The sequence below is a fragment of the Cupressus sempervirens genome, chromosome 7 (assembly GCF_028749045.1).
Source record: "Cupressus sempervirens isolate cs-2001-9-10 chromosome 7, ASM2874904v1, whole genome shotgun sequence".
NCBI lineage: Eukaryota > Viridiplantae > Streptophyta > Pinopsida > Cupressales > Cupressaceae > Cupressus > Cupressus sempervirens.
In genome coordinates this window covers 574,611,469-574,629,507 of record NC_143124.1, presented here as the reverse complement: position 1 = coordinate 574,629,507, position 18,039 = coordinate 574,611,469, and the positions used below count along the sequence as shown (strand labels likewise).

The 18,039-nt window shown below is 34.6% G+C and overlaps 1 protein-coding gene across 4 annotated transcripts in view; it reads right to left on the bottom strand.

The window, feature by feature from the left end:
* Nucleotides 1–18,039, bottom strand: part of LOC149548052 (mitochondrial 28S ribosomal protein S29-like protein) — a 185,948-nt gene that overhangs the window by 145,864 nt on the left and 22,045 nt on the right. For 3 of the 4 annotated variants that reach the window (XR_016353966.1, XR_016353967.1, XM_089792080.1), the window contains exon 2: nucleotides 15,706–15,869. Coding sequence is in view for 2 of the 4 variants with exons in the window: in XM_089792080.1 (XP_089648206.1) it covers nucleotides 15,706–15,869 (164 nt within the window). In the remaining 2 variants the exon portion in view is untranslated. Of the gene's footprint in view, nucleotides 1–15,705; nucleotides 15,870–16,337; nucleotides 16,923–18,039 lie in introns of those variants that run through there. The other variant, XM_089792081.1, reaches the window with a different exon arrangement.

Here is an 18,039-nt window from a genome sequence, read left to right as displayed (position 1 = left end):
AAGTCAACATCGGTGATAATTCAACACATTCTATCAAAGGAATTGCAAATTGCACCTTGAAACTAAAGTCGAGTAGTTCTCTTCTTCTCAAAGGAGTACTCTATGTACCAGGAATAGGAAAGAATCTAATCTCAGTTACAACACTTGAAGATGATGGACATAATGTTACATTCATGGACAATTAAGTAATGACCTGGGCTAAGAACTCATTTAAGAAAGCAAAATTGATTGGTCAAAAGGGGTACTTGTATGAATTAAATTCAAAACCTAACCAATCCATTCAAGCCTTAATGCATGAAGCTGCTGATATAAACGAAATATGGCACAGAAGATTAGAACATCTAAATTTAAAAACCTTATCTACTATGGAGAAGATGGTTACTGGTTTACCTAAGTTAAATAAAGATCATTCCAGCATATGCAAAGGATGCACTCGAGGTAAGAACACCAAAAGTCCATTTCATGATAGCACAAGAAACACTAACAATGTTTTGGAATTAATCCACTCAGATTTATGTGAAACTATGTCTGTTCCTTCTCTTGGAGGATTTTGGTAATATATATTTTTTATAGATGACTTCTCTAAGAAAATTTGGATTTACTCCTTAAAATGTAACAAATCAGAAGAAATCCTTAAGAGATTTAAAGAATTTAAAACCTTAACTGAAAACTTATCAGGACATAAAATTAAAATTCTTAGGACTGATAATGGAGGGGAATATACCTCAGATTTGTTTGAAAAGTTTTGTAAAGAAATAGAAATTAAGAGGGAGTATACCATTCCTTATAACCCACAATAAAATGGGGTAGCAGAAAGGAAGAATAGAACAATTATAGAAGCTGCAAGCACTGTGATATTTAATCAAAATATAGAATATTATCTTTGGGCAGAAGCCTCTTGTATTTTTGTCTATATTCAAAACAAAAGTCCTCGCTCCAACCTTAGAGATAAAACTCCTGAAGAAGTCTTTACTAAGGTTAAACCCAATATAGGTCATCTTATGATTTTTGGGTGCCTTGTACATATTCATGTTCCAAAAGAAAAGAGAACTAAGTTAGAACCCTCCAAGATGAAAGGTATTTTTGTTGAGTCTAGTGAAACATCTAAAGCATATAGGATTTTCATACCTGGTTAGAAAAATATTAAACTTAGTAGGGATGTAATATTTGAAGAAGATTTAGCATTCAAAAGAGCCCAAAGTTCTAGAGATCCCTCTCCCTCACCTAGTTTTGAAGAAAATATTGAATTTGAGTCTCACAGGGAGAACATTGAAGAAGCTAAAGATGAAATTCAAAATCTCAATCTTGAGAAAACTCAAAATTCTAAGAAAGGACCACTTTGGGCCATTAAGACAGTAGAGGAAGCACAAAACTTCGCTGCACCATCTAGAACATTCAGAGAAAGCAAAAGACCCAAAAGATTCTCTAGTTATGTAGCAAACATGAATGATTTGTCTAAATCAGAACCAACCAATGTTTCAAACACTATTAAACATACAACTCACAGGGATGCCATGACGGAAGAATACCAATCCATTATGAAGAATGATGTTTGGAAAATTGTTCCAAGACCTAAAGGAAAATTTGTTGTTTCTTCCAAGTGATATTTAAAATCAAGCATGCTAATGGTAGCATTGAAAAATATAAAGCCAGATTCGTAGCCAGGGGATTGATTATGAAGAAACCTTTGTTCATGTTGCCAAATACACCTCTGTAAGAGCAATCCTAGCTATTGCAGCATCGAAGGGATGAAAAGTACATTAGATGGATGTAAAAACAACATTTTTGAATGGAAAGATTACATAAGAGGTATATTTGGACCAACCTGAAGGATTTGAAACTCATAATCCTAAAAGTTTTGTTCGCAGGCTCAAGAAAGCTCTCTATGGGCTTAAAATAGGCTCTGAGGGCATGGTATGAACGAATTGATAAGTATCTCATTGGCGTAGGATTCTCTAAGTATCGAGCTGATCCAAATCTATATTATAAAACAGATAAAGATGATATGGTAATTTTGATACTGTATGTTGATGATTTACTAATAACAGGTGATGATCATCTCATAGATCAATGCGAGAAAGATCTAATCAGAGAATTTGAGATGAAAGATTTAAGACTCCTTCATTACTTCCTAGGACTGGAAGTGTGGTAAAATTCTAACAGCATCATACTCAATCAAGGAAAGTATACATTAGATATCTTGAAGAGATTTGGAATGTGGAACCATAGGCCTATGCCTTCTCTCATGGAGACTAATCTACATACACTTAAGGAAGCAACAGCAGAATCACCTTCCATGGATTCTACTCTTTACAGATAGATGATTGGGTCCCTTATGTATTTGGTAAATACAAGACCTGATATTTGCTATGTTGTTAATGCCTTAAGTCAGTTTATGTGCGAGCTAAAGGAGATTCACCTAGTTGCAGTCAAACACATCATGAGATACTTACAAGGCACTCTTAACCTTGGGCTCAAGTATGAGAAAGTTGAATTGGACCTACATGGATACACAAACTCGGATTGGGCTGGAAGTGTTACTGACAGGAAAAGCACTTCGGGATGTTGTTTCAGTTTAGGCTCAACAATTGTTTATCGCATAGGTTAATTAAGAATTGCACACAGACAAAGAATACGAACATGAACAGCAACCAGCAGAACTCTTATTATTATTCGCATATGCCCAAATAGTACATTATGCTTGCATGATCAGATATGATGATAAGATGAATACAATGCTTCCCAAAGGGGTTATAAATACTTTCCCGAAGGAGTCCGTCGGCCACATACATGTCATTACATAAAAACCTTTCCGAAGGGATCCGTCGACTGATACACAATTTTCTTTCCGAAGGAACCCGTCGACTGATACACAATTTCCTTCCTGAAGGGACCCATCGGCTGATACACAATTTCCTTCCCGAAGGGACCCGTCAGCTGATACATAATTTCCTTCCCGAAGGGACCCGTCGGCCGATACACAACTTCTACCGACGACAACAATGATATCATGGATATGCAGAAAGCAATTTTCAGTAGCACAAAGTTCCACAGAAACCAAATACATTGCAGCAGTGATGGCCTCTCCGGAAGCAATTTGGCTTTAAAAGTTACTAGTGGGATTATTTGGTCAAGCCATGAATCCTACGATTATTCATTGTGATAAACAGAGTTCAATCAAGCTTTCTGTGAATCCGGTTTTTCATAACAGGTCCAAGCATATTGAATTTGCTTACCATTATGTAAGAGATATGGTAGACAGGAATAGTATAAAATTAGAATACATTTGCACTGCAGATCAGACAGCAGATATTTTTACCAAGCCTCTCTCTCAAGTGAAGATAGATCAGTTCAGGAAAAGTCTTGGTATGGTTGAATTATAATACGTTTGTATTCCTTAAATTATTATTAAAATTACTTTATTGTCAAGCTATTGACTGTTATGGGCTCCACCATTTGTATTCATTATCTAAGAGGTGACGACTTCTGAGATAATAGACCCTTGTATAAAAGACATTATGAGAGATGACGATCTCTTAGATGATGTGCTAAACAATAGAGATCTACTATAAGATCTAGATGAGTTCAAAATCAGATTGTGATATAGCCATTGTTATGCCTATAAATCACAATTTGGCTAAACGAAGTTGTTCTCCGGAGTTTATCATGTGTTCTGGTAGGTCTTAACTCAGGATCATGTTGTGATATAGGAATATCAGTACCTATGAGTCATAACTTAGATAAATGAAGAATTTAATTATTCTCCGGATTTATCCTATATATTGTATTCTTTACAATACTATTATCACTAGTATCAGTGATATGTCATATCACAAGTTTAGTAATATGACATTGTATCATGTGTTCAATGATACCACATGCTAAGAAAATTCAGATAGATATAGAGTATCAATTCTTGCTTGTTCATCTTATTTGATGTTGCTAGATATGATATCTCTCAGTATGATTATCAAGTTAAGAGGGAGTGTTAATTCCGTAACTTGAAATCATACTGATCTGATTACAGATTGTACTGATATGTTCTTGCATTAAATCCTTTCTGAAGTCATTATTTAATTGTCTTATCTTCTTAATAGGTATCGGCGACTATCTTGAACAACTAGTTTTAAAACTAACTAATCTCCTTGGTTAGTTTAGGTACTACCCTATTTATTGCTTGGAAAGTCATTGATTTTAAGAGATGAGTCAAAGTCGAGCTTGTAAGGAGATTCCCCTTGGTTCTATATTTATGTAGGGTGTGGTTGAAGGTTAAGGACACACAATTATTAAAAGTCTATTCCTTGATCAATACTGCCCTAAAGACAATTCGCAGAAAATAAAACATCTCCAGGATTATTCTTCTTGATTCACTCAAGTCTGAACATTGAAGATTATACTCTGCAAGTACAAGAAGGTATAAACTAAGTCTGATTTATTACAGAATTTATAGAAACTTTACAATCACAACATGGTTTTCTCCCTCTGAATTAATATGATCAGGATCACCAAAGGTTGACTAAATCATATCCTCTATATACCCCCTCTCTTTTAAGGTTGCCTCAAATGTCAGTCTCCCTATAAATCTTAATCTCCATCTTTTCTTAAAAGAACATACTCGAAAGAAAAGAAATGATCAAGGAAAATATATATAAAAACATAAATAGTGAGTAGACAAATGTAATACTCAATAATAATAACTACTTATCTCATATGTATAATTTCATAAACTGCCTCCATGTGAATTGAAAAATATTTATCTAGACATATCGAAGTTATCTCAAGTTTCCAATGATACAATATACTATTAATGTTGCTTATATCATTTGATTCATAGCATCAATTATTAAATAGCCTCTCTAGATTAATATAAATTTTCCTTTAACATACTTATAAATTTTATATATATATATATATGCAAATTTTCTCCAACATATAAACATATTATATGAAAGTAAAAATAATAATGTCCATACCTTATCGGACCCATTACCTTAGACTTCACCTTTTAAATATGACTTTACCTTTATAAATGGGACTAGGTGACTTGGGGTCATTGGTTGCGATTTGAAAAGTTTTGTGACTTTACCTTGTTCACACGAGCAACATTCCTATTAGTTGGTGATGTGGTGGGTGAATGGTGACTGAATTACTATGCACATTAATTCCTCATCCCTATTTCATACACTCCTCTTCTTACTTCATCTAACTAGTGCTAACTTCAATGCTGACTAGAATTTGTTTTCCTTTTCTTCTGAAAACACAAACTGGTGTCTCTCAGTCACATTGTTCTCCAAATGAACACAAATATTTATAAGATTGGGTTGAATTTAGTTTTCATCTGCCATTACTACAGTTACCTATCTTGGCACATTTTCCTTGTGTTTGGCCAGCAGTTGTACTCTTTCATCTGATCACCATATTTTGTTTTTAATAAATATCCGTTGATTGTTATAAATGAGACTTTTAAATAACAACATTGTTAACCTTTCTAGCAGCAGTTAAATAAGGAAAATAATTCCCAGTTTACACGTATCAAACCAAATCTCTTTTAAAATCTTTTCATTTGGTGAGTATCATTGTTGACAAGGAGACCTATGTGGTTGCCTGCTACCCCAATAAAATAAAAGCAAATACCATCACAACCTCATGAATTTGATTCCATCAATAATGGGCCTAATCACATTATTTACTATGGCTTTGATGCTAGCAACCCATGCCTAGAGCTTAACAAGTGCCAACAGAATGATTGATTTCTTCTTTTTGATCAAGGAGTTCAGACACACACGACAAAGGCTTCATATAAAGAAGGAACTCGTCTGTGAAGATAGGATCAATGATTGTAGCATTAGAGAGTTAAATAGCAATCACATCTATAATAGTGCCGAACTTGGGTTTGAGACACAAATCTCAATCAAACTCTCCAAATACGGATCAAAAGATAACCGAGAAAATTTTCTATCATTTTCATGTTATATTATGGCATTAAAAATGTTTCGTGCAGCCCGATAGAGCTGTTGTTCATGTGTGTAAGCCATATTTTTGTACAATCTCGGATACATATAATATGCATTCATATTCGTATTCTCACACTTGTCAAAGTGATCCAGATGCCAAAATTGTATTTATGTTTGCTATATAGCATTTGAAATATACTCTGCTGCCACATTTGAAATTATCTTTGACATCACATTTGAAAATGTGTGGTCGCATGGTTTTTGTTATTGCCTTGTCATTCCAATCTGGATTACCATGTAGAAGAGATTCAAAATAAAATAAGCAATTAAAAGAATCAGAATGATTTACATTGTTCCTCGAGCCCCATCCGATAATAGGTGCAGACCTTGCCTTCACAGGGCAGTAGTATGTGTTATCTACAAACGATAAAACCGGCCCACTGGTAACTCTAATGGCTCGCTATTAGAAGACATACATTCGAGTGAGTGATCCTCAAGCATTGGAGGACTGTTTGGTCAACTAGCCGATAAACTTGAAACTCCATAGTGAGATCTTGAAAATGATTTACACCATCAATGCAAAACTTCCACGCATTTTAAGAAATGTGGGAGAGCAGCCTGTATATGACAATATATTAAAATACTACTCAAATTCTGTGCAACCTGAATTAGGTTGAACTCCTCCGTACGCCACATTGTTTCATGGAAAATATGCATGGAGACCCTAAATTTTCAATGGGAAAATCCTTATTCGGGATGGATGCCCACTCTCTTCCTAAACCAGCTGTTATAATATGTGCGATTTATTAGAAAATTGTCATTGTCTCTTGATTGTCGGTTCCCTCCTCTCAGATATGAGATTACAATATCACCAATCTCTAGGAATGTGTCGTGATTACATTTCTATGCAACCAGCTCCACTGTAGAGCCTCATGATTTTTTATTTGCTTCTTACATGTCCAGTACGAACAATGATGGTTTATCATGCATGTCAAACCTATCAATCAATGCCATTCGCTATTTGATATAATAATTCTGGATATCCAAATCAGTAATTGAATCTTTGTTGATGTTCATCAATGTTCGTTGTTGCCTTGCTTATAGTTTTCTCTTTTCCTACATGTCAAGAATTTCATACATTTATAGTCTAGCTCTGATACCATGTTAAATTCTAGAATCGCTGCAAATGTATTAACAATTGCCATTGTATTGATTGTGTTCCAAATGCAAATGAAGGCTTATAAATCAGAGAGGATGACACATGTCTTGTGAAGAGACAAGTCTCTACAGTTAATCATCACTAGATAACATATTAATATATTAGTAATATAAATACCCAAATATATAATATAATATAACAATATATATATTATATATATTATATACTATATTATATATTTATTAGATATTATTAACATGGGTAAGTATATATAGGAAATGATGATTACCAATAACATTAATGTATATCAGATTGAATCAATCCGACCGAAGCTACAAGTTTAACACAAATAAGTTGCATGTTTAAACAAAAGACCTGCACTTGTAATACTCTCAAATAGAACCAAAGCAAAGAATTAATCAATGCTACCCTTCGTGCCCAACATGAAGTCACTGCTCACACAACGGGTGTAGTGAATCACAACACACTGTGACTTCATATATAGACGATCGCAACACCTCCAGTTAGCAATTCTTAATTCCTTACATTGTCATATGATGATGAGTGTTGTCCAAGTATAAACGGGCTCATAAAATTATTAACCCAAAACTATAATCTATGTCCAATATTAATAAAGCCAGTCCATACTCTCATCGGCATTACCATTAGGTAAATTTGGATGCCCTTTAACTTAAGAGAAGTTGGCTCCAATAAACCTCGAAAATTTACACAGAGTATTCACAGCAATGCTTATATTTATGCGATGACAATACTAATATAAGGATATGGGAAACACTCATTTGAAGGACGAGCCCCATGATAAAATTAAATGTTGGTATGCTTCGGCTCCACAAATAATTACGATACCCATCCACTAATGTAATGCCCGGGATTAAACATCCAATACATGCATTGTTGCAGGGGTCTCACCTTTTATTCTAACTCAAGTGCTTAGAAACTCATTCATAAAAAAAAATGTTCATGGTGCATAGATAAAACTTGCTATTGCCACTACTCCTACAATGATTCCTTGGGCAAATACTTCACATGTCGATGTCACTGTAGCTTATCACATATGCAAAACTTCCAACAGCTTAAATAATCATTGAATCCACTCAATAATATTTATTTGGAACAATACTCCTGTCTTGATAATATTTGGCTTGTGCTCACTTAATATTCTGTCATTACCAACTCTGGAGGTGTTACTTCTTTGTGACTCCCATCAACCCTTTCACTACTACTAACATATTCAATGAGTGTTTCTAATCACAATTTTATTTAATTCATTTTCCATTCTTTTTCAATTACAACACGTATTGCCTGGAAGGAATACTTTGTAATGTCTCCTACAAATAATCCCACTATGTATTGACTCTAGCTATCTCATATTTTTTCTGAAATTAATCTCTTGCATATAAGAAATTTTCATTACGCAATTATTACACGCAACACTTGTCGATGCTCCTTGTGCTTATTTAGAAACTTGCAATTCCAATTTATTATTATTTTTCCTGGTAACAACTAGACTCATGGTGGAAGCAAAATCCATTTTTCGTTAAATTTAATCCCCCACTACTTGCAACTGACTCCAAAGTGTTGTTTGCATTATGTCAGAAATAACCCAGATCCTTTCTCACAGTAATCAATATAGATGTTTCCTCGATTCTTCTTGTGATTATTGCAAATTGGTATTGTTAGCTCTTCACTCCAGGCAAAGGAAGCATCAAGGGAGACATTGTATTGCCTTCCTCTTAGCCAGAATATGTTTGCCAACATCAAATCACTAGCGCTTCATATAAAATATCCTTTAAGGCCAATACGAGAGCTCAAATGAGATATACTCAGTATTCCTATGCACATTTATTTGCACAGTCCTTTCAATTTTCTTTCAAACTCACTTATACACACAGCAATGGTTCTCTGTATACTGATAAAACTTCGAAGCAATGATTCATGAGTTTAAGTGAAGCTACAACAACCATGCACGCTTCTTTCCCATACAATATTAAAATTTCACATATTCAACAGGACATTAATGTAGTCTTCACAACATATGGGAAGCGAACAGACTCCACATAATAGAAACAATAGCCTTTATGAAATATTTTGCCCAAACTATATACTTCAAAGTGGTATGGTTGTTGAAGGAAGCTATAATAATCTTTCCAAAAAATATTAAAGGAAATACTCACAGGAACCTCAACAATCAAAATGCAATGCCCAATCACTTACAACAGAAACCCCAAATATAGTTGCTTCCAAACTGGAAGACGCACAAAATATACTTGGCCCGATATTTAGTTCCCATTGTGAATGTAGGCGTCCACGCACAATGTTTCTCAAATTATTATATTTTAGCCTGGCAAAAATATATATTTTTGCGGACCTTGAACTATTTCAAATATCATCACTTTATTTCTCACATAGAAATAGTCTTCTAAACCTCCAATAAAATACAATCTTCAGATGAAACTTCTGATAAACAATTTTCAGCAACCTCACAAGCTGGCAAGATGCACAACACTAATACCACTGTAATATACCAGATGGATATCAACCCGAATTTATCTCATAAACATATTAAGAATACAGCAGATGGTTTATGCAATTTAAAATCAGCAAATAACCAGTAAAACACTCATATAAAATGCCACAGAATTCGTTATTGCATTATAAAAAAGCAATACAATAACATGCAGAGAACTCCAATCTTACAAACAGCAATAACAGTCAGATTGGAAATACATAGAGAAGAACCAGTAATTCCAATGTGAATCTTGATGAGAACTCACCACCAATGCTGAAACAAGTTGGCGTTTGATCTAACAAGAAGACCCTAAAGGTTTTTGTCCTCAGGTTCTGGAAATTGAAAGCCAAGCTTTCCCCTTCTCAAAGAGAAATCTGAAAAAACTCCAAAATCCAAGCATACGCAAAATGAAGTCCCCATACTTATTTTATGCTCAAAACAGTGACTCTTCAGTTTCCTTCTCCTATCCTTACGTCTTATTCCTTCTTATCACCTTTTAACTTCCTTTATAATATTAAATTGATCCAATTTTTAATTTTCTTTAAGCTCTCATAAGTCAAAGTTATATGTTATGAGTTTAACTTCAAAATTCCTAATGTCCCAAAAAGGGGACATTACATATTGTAATCCCTTATGCTTCCATCATTAAAGGAGGTTGTGCCTCTTTTTGTTGGTTAGTGAGGATAAAACCCCTTGCAGGCAACATTCTCCACATTTTTGAGAGATACAATCTGGAGAATAATCTAGTGGTTTTATTCAAAAGGTCGCATTTGGGCATATTGGAGTCTACATTTTCAGATACATAGAGCTTATTGGACATCAAATTCGCGGAGAACATCTTAGCTATTGTTTGGCACTTATAGAGCCAACCATATCATCCAGAGCAATTTGGTGAAGAACCTACAGCTTTTGGAACTTGTACATGCTGGTTCTTCTTGCTGCAGTCCTAAGTTACCAATTCAGATGCGGATGCAAGAAGTGGATACGGGATGCAGGAGTTTTTTTTTTGGTACAAATGCGTCTGGAAGCATGTGTGTGTATTATATCAATCTATTGGCAAAGGATTTAAGAAACTTATAAATACAAGAACTTAGAATTAGAAACTTAGAAATATACAAAGTTACAAACATTAAAACATACATCATTTGATAGTATCATATGATATTTCACCATTGATCAAGATTCAAGATATTTCATATGTCAATTAAATAGTTCAAACTTCAAATTAAAACTTCAGAGGCATAAATATTCATGTTCTAGACTCCATGTCCAAACTATCAAATCAAAAACATTTTTCATGATTCAATGTTCACTAATCAGAATCATAAGGATTCTCAAAAAACTGCATCCTCCTCATCTCCAACCTGCTGCAAGGTCCCTATCATTTGAACCAAGAATGGTTCCACTTGCACTAGATGCACCATGTGTCATGGATCTTTCATCACCATCATCTATCATCGTAGTAAGATCATAAAGTGTTGCATCCAAGTTTGCACACTTAGGGAGTATGCCCCAAAGTATGGCTGCCCCATCCATGTATTCATCATCCTTACGTGACAAAGGACACAAGTTGGTATGAATGTAGACCAAGTCCTCAACTTTCTTTGACCCCAACCGGTTACACTTCACTAAATAGATATAGGAGTATGTACTTCAATTCCTTTCAGTAGTAGAAGAACTTGGAAACTGCATTTTGTTCACAAAATTAATTTTTAAACATACAAATAAAAAGCAAATGACAATATGATTAAACACTAGATTGTAGAACACAAGCTGTAATCTAAAAACAAAAATCAAAACTTGCTTGTGAGAGGATTTCAATTGCAAGAGGTTGTAGATGTTTGTATGGCTAACCATACATGTACCACCATGTGATCGCTCCCATTTTATTTTGGTCCTTAATTGCAAATGGAGTAAGCCTTGCTCCGGAACTGAAGCAAATAAGCCAAACTCTAGCCTCACTTTTTCATGCATCTCATCATCTTGGAAGATTCTTGCAAAAGCTTTGGAGCGCCCATTAGCAACCTCTTCATCAGCATATGATGCAATTCTATCTGGCATAGAAAGTACCGCATCACTATAATCCCTCGGAGACAAAGCATATGCAAGGAGGTGCAATGGGGTAGTCATCTTCTCCCAACAATGAAGAATTATTGCTTCCACTTTACTACATAAAGCTTGACATTTTGTAGGGTCACTCTCATGTGCTTGTATAGAATGTTTTACCTTTTCAACCATGGTGTCCATGCCATCATACACATCTCCCAAGCAAGGTGTATTTGTATCGGCAAAGCAAAGCATAGTCATGATGGGCTTGGTGATATCCAATACATATTGCACATGAGCCCCCCAACTATCATCCAAGATCATACCATTTATCTTTAGGGCTCTTTCTATGTTCGAGGCCTTCCACATACCCCATTGAAGACAAATGACCATTTGGCTCAAAACATCTTACGCCTTGAGAAGTCGTCTCATAACAATAGTATGAGACGCAAAAAGGGTCTCAGTAACCTAAGCAAGTTAACAATATGTCAATTGACAATTGAATTACAAATATTAATTAAATTACAAATCCATGAAATTTAATAATTACAAAAAATTAATTTACCTTCGGCAAATCCAATTGTGAGCATGTTCTAAAAATGGATTGTGACATGCGGTTACTCACAAACATTTGTATGTCCTCTCCCTCTTCGTATATTTGCTTCAACCAATTTATTTGAGTGCCAATTTGTTGCATGATCAAATTGAGGGAGTGTACAGTGCATGGTGTCCAAAAAATATGGCCATACCAACCCTCAACCAAAGCACCAGCTCCCCAGCAATTTTCAGCATTGTCTATAACAAACTAGACCACATTCTCACTACCCACCAGATATATGGTCTCAATGAGAATATTAAAGATAAATTTTGAGTCCTTCACCTCCCCTTGACAATCAATTGCCTTTAGAAACATTGCCCCTTTGGGGGACACTGCAATCACATTAGTTAATGGCTTGTTTCTTGTATCTTTCCAACCATCAGACAAAATTGTCACACCCGAAGTTTTCCAAGCATTTCTGATGGGTTGAAGTGCCTTCCCTACAGAAACTCTCTCCTTTTGCAAGAGTGTGGCAAGCACCTTTTCATACCCAGGACTTGTGTAATCATCTGGTGTTTTGATGGCTCTTACAATTTCCTTCAAATATAGTGATCTTACCAGGTTGAAAGGAAGACCATTAGCATAGAGACAGCGTGCAATGGCTTCATCAGCATGGTCTCTTGCCTCCATTTTAAACGCAAAGTGCAATGGGCCTCTTTTCCAAGTTGATGCATTATTTTCTACTTCATCCTCCTCTCCCGGTATAGGTACTTACATGAATGGATGTTTGGAAGATACAATTGGTTCCATTTCAATAGGTGGTTGCATTTTGTTCTTTTCTGAGGAAGGAGGTTGATAATAACTTTTGTTGATCTTTCAACCAAATGATCAGCAACTTTTTGTTCTTTTACAAACCAAGCTATCTGTGCATCAAACAACCCCTTCCCATCTACACCATTGCACACACATTCCAAAACCTCTACCAACAGGGCCCATGAAATGAGGTTTTACTCAAGAATAAGAGATATTGAAAGGCTTTCCTTTGTTACTTTGACAATAATTACAACTCCAAATATAGGAGCCACCACCTGAAACCTATGATATTCTTGTTGTATGTCTCCATAGAGGAGAACCAAAATCAATTTTGAAATTATACCCTCCTTACCTTGCCACTAAACTCTGACCTTGCCCTCCCACTAAACTTTGACTACCAATGGCAAGCATTCTCGCATAATACAATGTAGTTTATTTCTATAATAAGAAATTAAGTAAATTTAAATCAATAAAAAAACTATGAATATCAAGCATACAAGTGAAAAACAATGATACAAAACCATTCAAATAGATACCTAAAATTGTTTCTAAATTATTATTTTTAAATGAAAAAAATTTAAAAAATTCTTCACAAACTTGAAAAAAATCATCAAATCTCTTAAAAAATCATTGAAACACTCAAGAATGGGATAAAATGCTTAGCTCTTAGTGTTTGAAATATCTTGTGGAAGCCAACTCTCACCCTACGATCATTCCTCTTCCAAAAAATCAACTTGCCTTCAAAATGACAAAATGGAAGCCAAATGAGAAGAGCAAACCTAGATGCAAACAAAATGATGGTTGAATAGTTGAAAGCAAGGTAAACTTTAAGAAACTGCCCTCCAGAAAAAGATATAAATTATTGGCGAATCTTTCATTATTTTGAAAAACCAAATTATTTTTATCGGCGAATCTCTCAATTTTTTTATTTTAAATATTATTTACATTGACGATTATTTTGGAATCATAATTTTTGAGTAGAAAATATTGGTGAATCTCAATACTAATAGGAAGTTTGCTAATCGTCATGGAATATTACAAATCAAAATTGAACATGTTTTAACTTTTATCTCATGGAAATTATGAGGATAATTACATTATATTTTACTATCAATAGTGAAAACTAAATATTGGTAATATATCCCTAAAGTAACTAATAATTATGATAATTATTGGTGAATTTATTTGAATTTATTTGATAATATATAATATTTAGGTGAATCAAATCTAATCATATATTGAATATTGTGGCAAATCTTTGAGTTTAAATTTTTTTATGAAATAAATTATTGAGAGATTTTAAATATTTAGAACTAAACTTAATAAAAATGTGGTGATTTAGGTTGCATTAAATCTTAAATTATTAGCCAAATTACTAGCAAAAAATCTCTAGAATTCGCAAAATTACAAATATTCACCACTAAAAAACACCCTAGTTGAAAGGCCTCTATTAGGACCATTTTATATGTTATTAAAGTGCTAAAGCACACATGTTTTAATTTTTTGTTAAGTCAAAACTCATTTTTTATATGTTTTTTTGGGCTGATGCCCGTGGAGGCGACCAAATGCCACCCACAGGCATCCGGGTGGCACCCACAAGGCTTCCTTTCGCATTTGCGTGCTCGTCCGTTCCTTTCGCATCGGTGTGCCCATCCGCCTCTACCTCCGCCTCCATGCATTCCTGCAACGAATCGGTATCCTAGCTGCAGTCATTCATTTTCATTACCAGTGAAAGGGTATGGTGTATTTGTGTTTTTAATCAGATTAATATCCATCTCAGTATCTTCAGTTTTTTGTATTGTACTTTCAGTTTTGGAGTAATGTATAAGATTATAAGTCAGTATTCCAAGCATTTTTCTTTATATTTGCTGTTACAGTATGTATTTGTTTGAGTACAAATCAGTCCTTTTGATTCTCCTTTTCAAGCATTCTTTAGCTCAAAAGCTATAAAAAATCAGACCAAAACAAGACTGCATATTAGAAAAGAAACTCTCCAAACTAAACTCCCTTTTTCAAAAGCAAATCTTGGCCAGAAGACCCTAAAGCACCACGTGCCCTCTCTCCTAACACCATATCACCTTTATCATAAACTTTCCCCTACAACCCTCATCAAGTAGAGCAGTGCAAGCAGCATTGGATCCATCCATTAAGGGTGCTTCCACCTCAGTATTAACCATCAAGGACCTCACAAGAGGCCAGAAAAATGGATTATTCCTCCAAAAGGATTGCCTTCTCTTGTTGTTTGGTGTCCACCTTTGCATGACCAGCATTGATGAAACAATAGCAAAGAACCATGGAGTTCTCAAAGCCTATCCACTGCACCCATTTACCCAATTTACAGAATAAGGAACCTTACAATGGACCACCTTATCAGCAGTCCCTTGTATATGATGCTAGAGCATTAACATCAAAGTGTTTATTTATTTTCCTGTGCTTTAGCCCTAATTATTCATATCAAATTGCTAAAAATTAAAATCAAGGACTCTTTCTATTGCTCAAACTACCATGTTTATAAATAAATCCCTTCAAAAGTATTGTATCGTCTACATCAAACCTCCAGTTTATCATTATTGAAGTACAGAATTCAATAGGAATAGCAATAAAATAATAACAAAACATGCCCCATGGAAAAAAGCACAAAACTTATACAACAGTCAACAAATACCTTGAGCATTTGGATTTTTCACTTTCTCAACAGAAGCTTTCAACTCATCACGCAACTCTAAGAAGCTTGCTCTAACGAGCAGTGAGCTACCTTTGGTCTCCTCATACTCTTTCATCAATCCAGCAGGCAAACCTTCTCCTATGCTGCGTTTCAAATCTTCCTCGCTGTTGAAGAACAAAATATATTGCAGTCAAGAAATGTTTCAAGACATCAAATAATTAATCACAATATCAGTCAGAAAATGCTTCAAGTTAACAATAATTAAGAAGAGAACAATCAAGAACAAACACTGAGACAGCTATAACCAATATATTTTGAAATAACATCATCAACTTTTCCTGAGTGAATATTTGATGACTTTAGATTTTGTTCATGATAATTATGACTTATGCTTCCTTTAGGTCAGTGTGATCTCAAAAAGTTAACTATGGAAATGTGTTTTAGAAAATGGTTTCAATGAGAGTTAAGTTTCAAGAAGTAAAGTAATATTTTAAGGTACCCCATTGTACTACAAATTTGCAAATGCAAGATGCTCCAATCAAATTAAAACATACAAAATTTAAGACCATTACAGTGATTGCCAATGACAAGTCAATCGATAAATTTATCAATAAGTGCTACAACAGCTGTACCTTGCAGGCTGCACCAATCTAGGAGTTGGTGTGAGTTTCTGGGCGTGAATTCCCCCATTTTCCATTGACTTTCTATTGCTGTTTGTTGGAGCTGGGCCGTCAGGCAGCTAACAGCAGGAATTATCAGTGGTTTGGATAACGTTTTGAGCACATTAAGGAGCTATACAGCCATTGCACCTTCTGACGGGGTGTTTCAGACCTGTACCTGTCTGATACACATTTTCAGTTGGGTTTCTCAAGTTTCCAGTGGATTTGGTGTTGGTTCCATTTGTGTTCTAAGGGGGTGTGTTTAAAAAATAATTTCAAAGATTGCTCAGCAAATATCCTTGCTGATTTGACTTGGACAGCGTCTTGCAGACCCTAATAAAACCTGCAAGTGCTTTTATAACTGTTTTGGGAGTGCTGAGTAAAGTTGTAGAGCATGGAGTTACTAAAGATGCTCCAGAATTGCTTATCGGTGAGTTGGGTGTGAAGATAAATGATATTTCTAAGGGAACTCCCTGCGGTTTCAGACCTATGGCAGTGCTCAGTTAAGTTATATCAGACCTACATATTGAGTTATCAGCTTGCAAAATGGTTTCCAGGCTTGTCTTGATCATTCCAACACATAATATCAAGGTATCTCAATGTTGTTTCCAGTAGGGTGATTGGGTACATGTATTTAGCAAGGTCACCGGGAGACAAGGAGACTTCGAGGTCTCCGGTACTGGTACTGGTACCGGTACGGCAATTTTTCAAATAGGAGATGGGGGTTCTTGGAGACGGCAAAGTTTTTTTTTTCATAATTCTTTTAATAGTTTAAAGAGTCTAATACTAAAAGTAAATACAAAATTTGAAAATAGTAATACTGTAAAAGTAAATAATAATAGTAATGTCACATTAAAAATTAAAATAGACTCATAGAGTCAAAGATTTCAAAACTCACATGATCACAATATTGTATCTCATAGACATATTTGTTTTTCGAATATTGCATATGATCAACATCATATCAGATTGATAATCGCTGAGATTATCATTACATATTCAAATTTTAAATTCAAAAAAGTATAGTTTGATGCTGAATTGCTGATATGCAAACAAAAATGAACACTTTGTACAATAAACAAAAAACAGAAATATATCTAGTATTAGTATGTCGATGGTACTGTCATCTACTCCACAAGGTTGTGATCATCCATCTCAAGGTCTTCAGCTATCATACTCTCCAAAAAATCATCACTCTCCAAAAATATTTTAAATGATTTAATCATTTAAATTGTTGAATAAAAATAATTTTTTAAAAGTGTTTCTAATGTTTTAAAAGTTATTAATTTATTAACTAAAATATTTTAAATGATTTAATCATTTAAATTGTCGGTGGTCTTAATTTTTGTATTAAAAACATTTAAATGAGGGCTAAAATATATATAATTATTTAATATTATATTTTACATTTATATTTTACCAGGAGACTTCGGGAGACTTCACTTTTTGGATGAGGAGATGGGGAGACTTCAGGAGACTTTGCCATGAAGTCTCCAACCTTTTTTGAGGTCTCCGGAGACGCAAAAAGTCTCCGAGACGCGACTTTTAGGGGGGAGACGGGTCTCCCGGTACCCATGGTATTTAGGCTTGACAAAGACACTTGCACTTTGTAAATAAACTCTCTTATCAATATCGATACTTATTTCAGCAGTGCATCAAAATTTGGCATGTATAT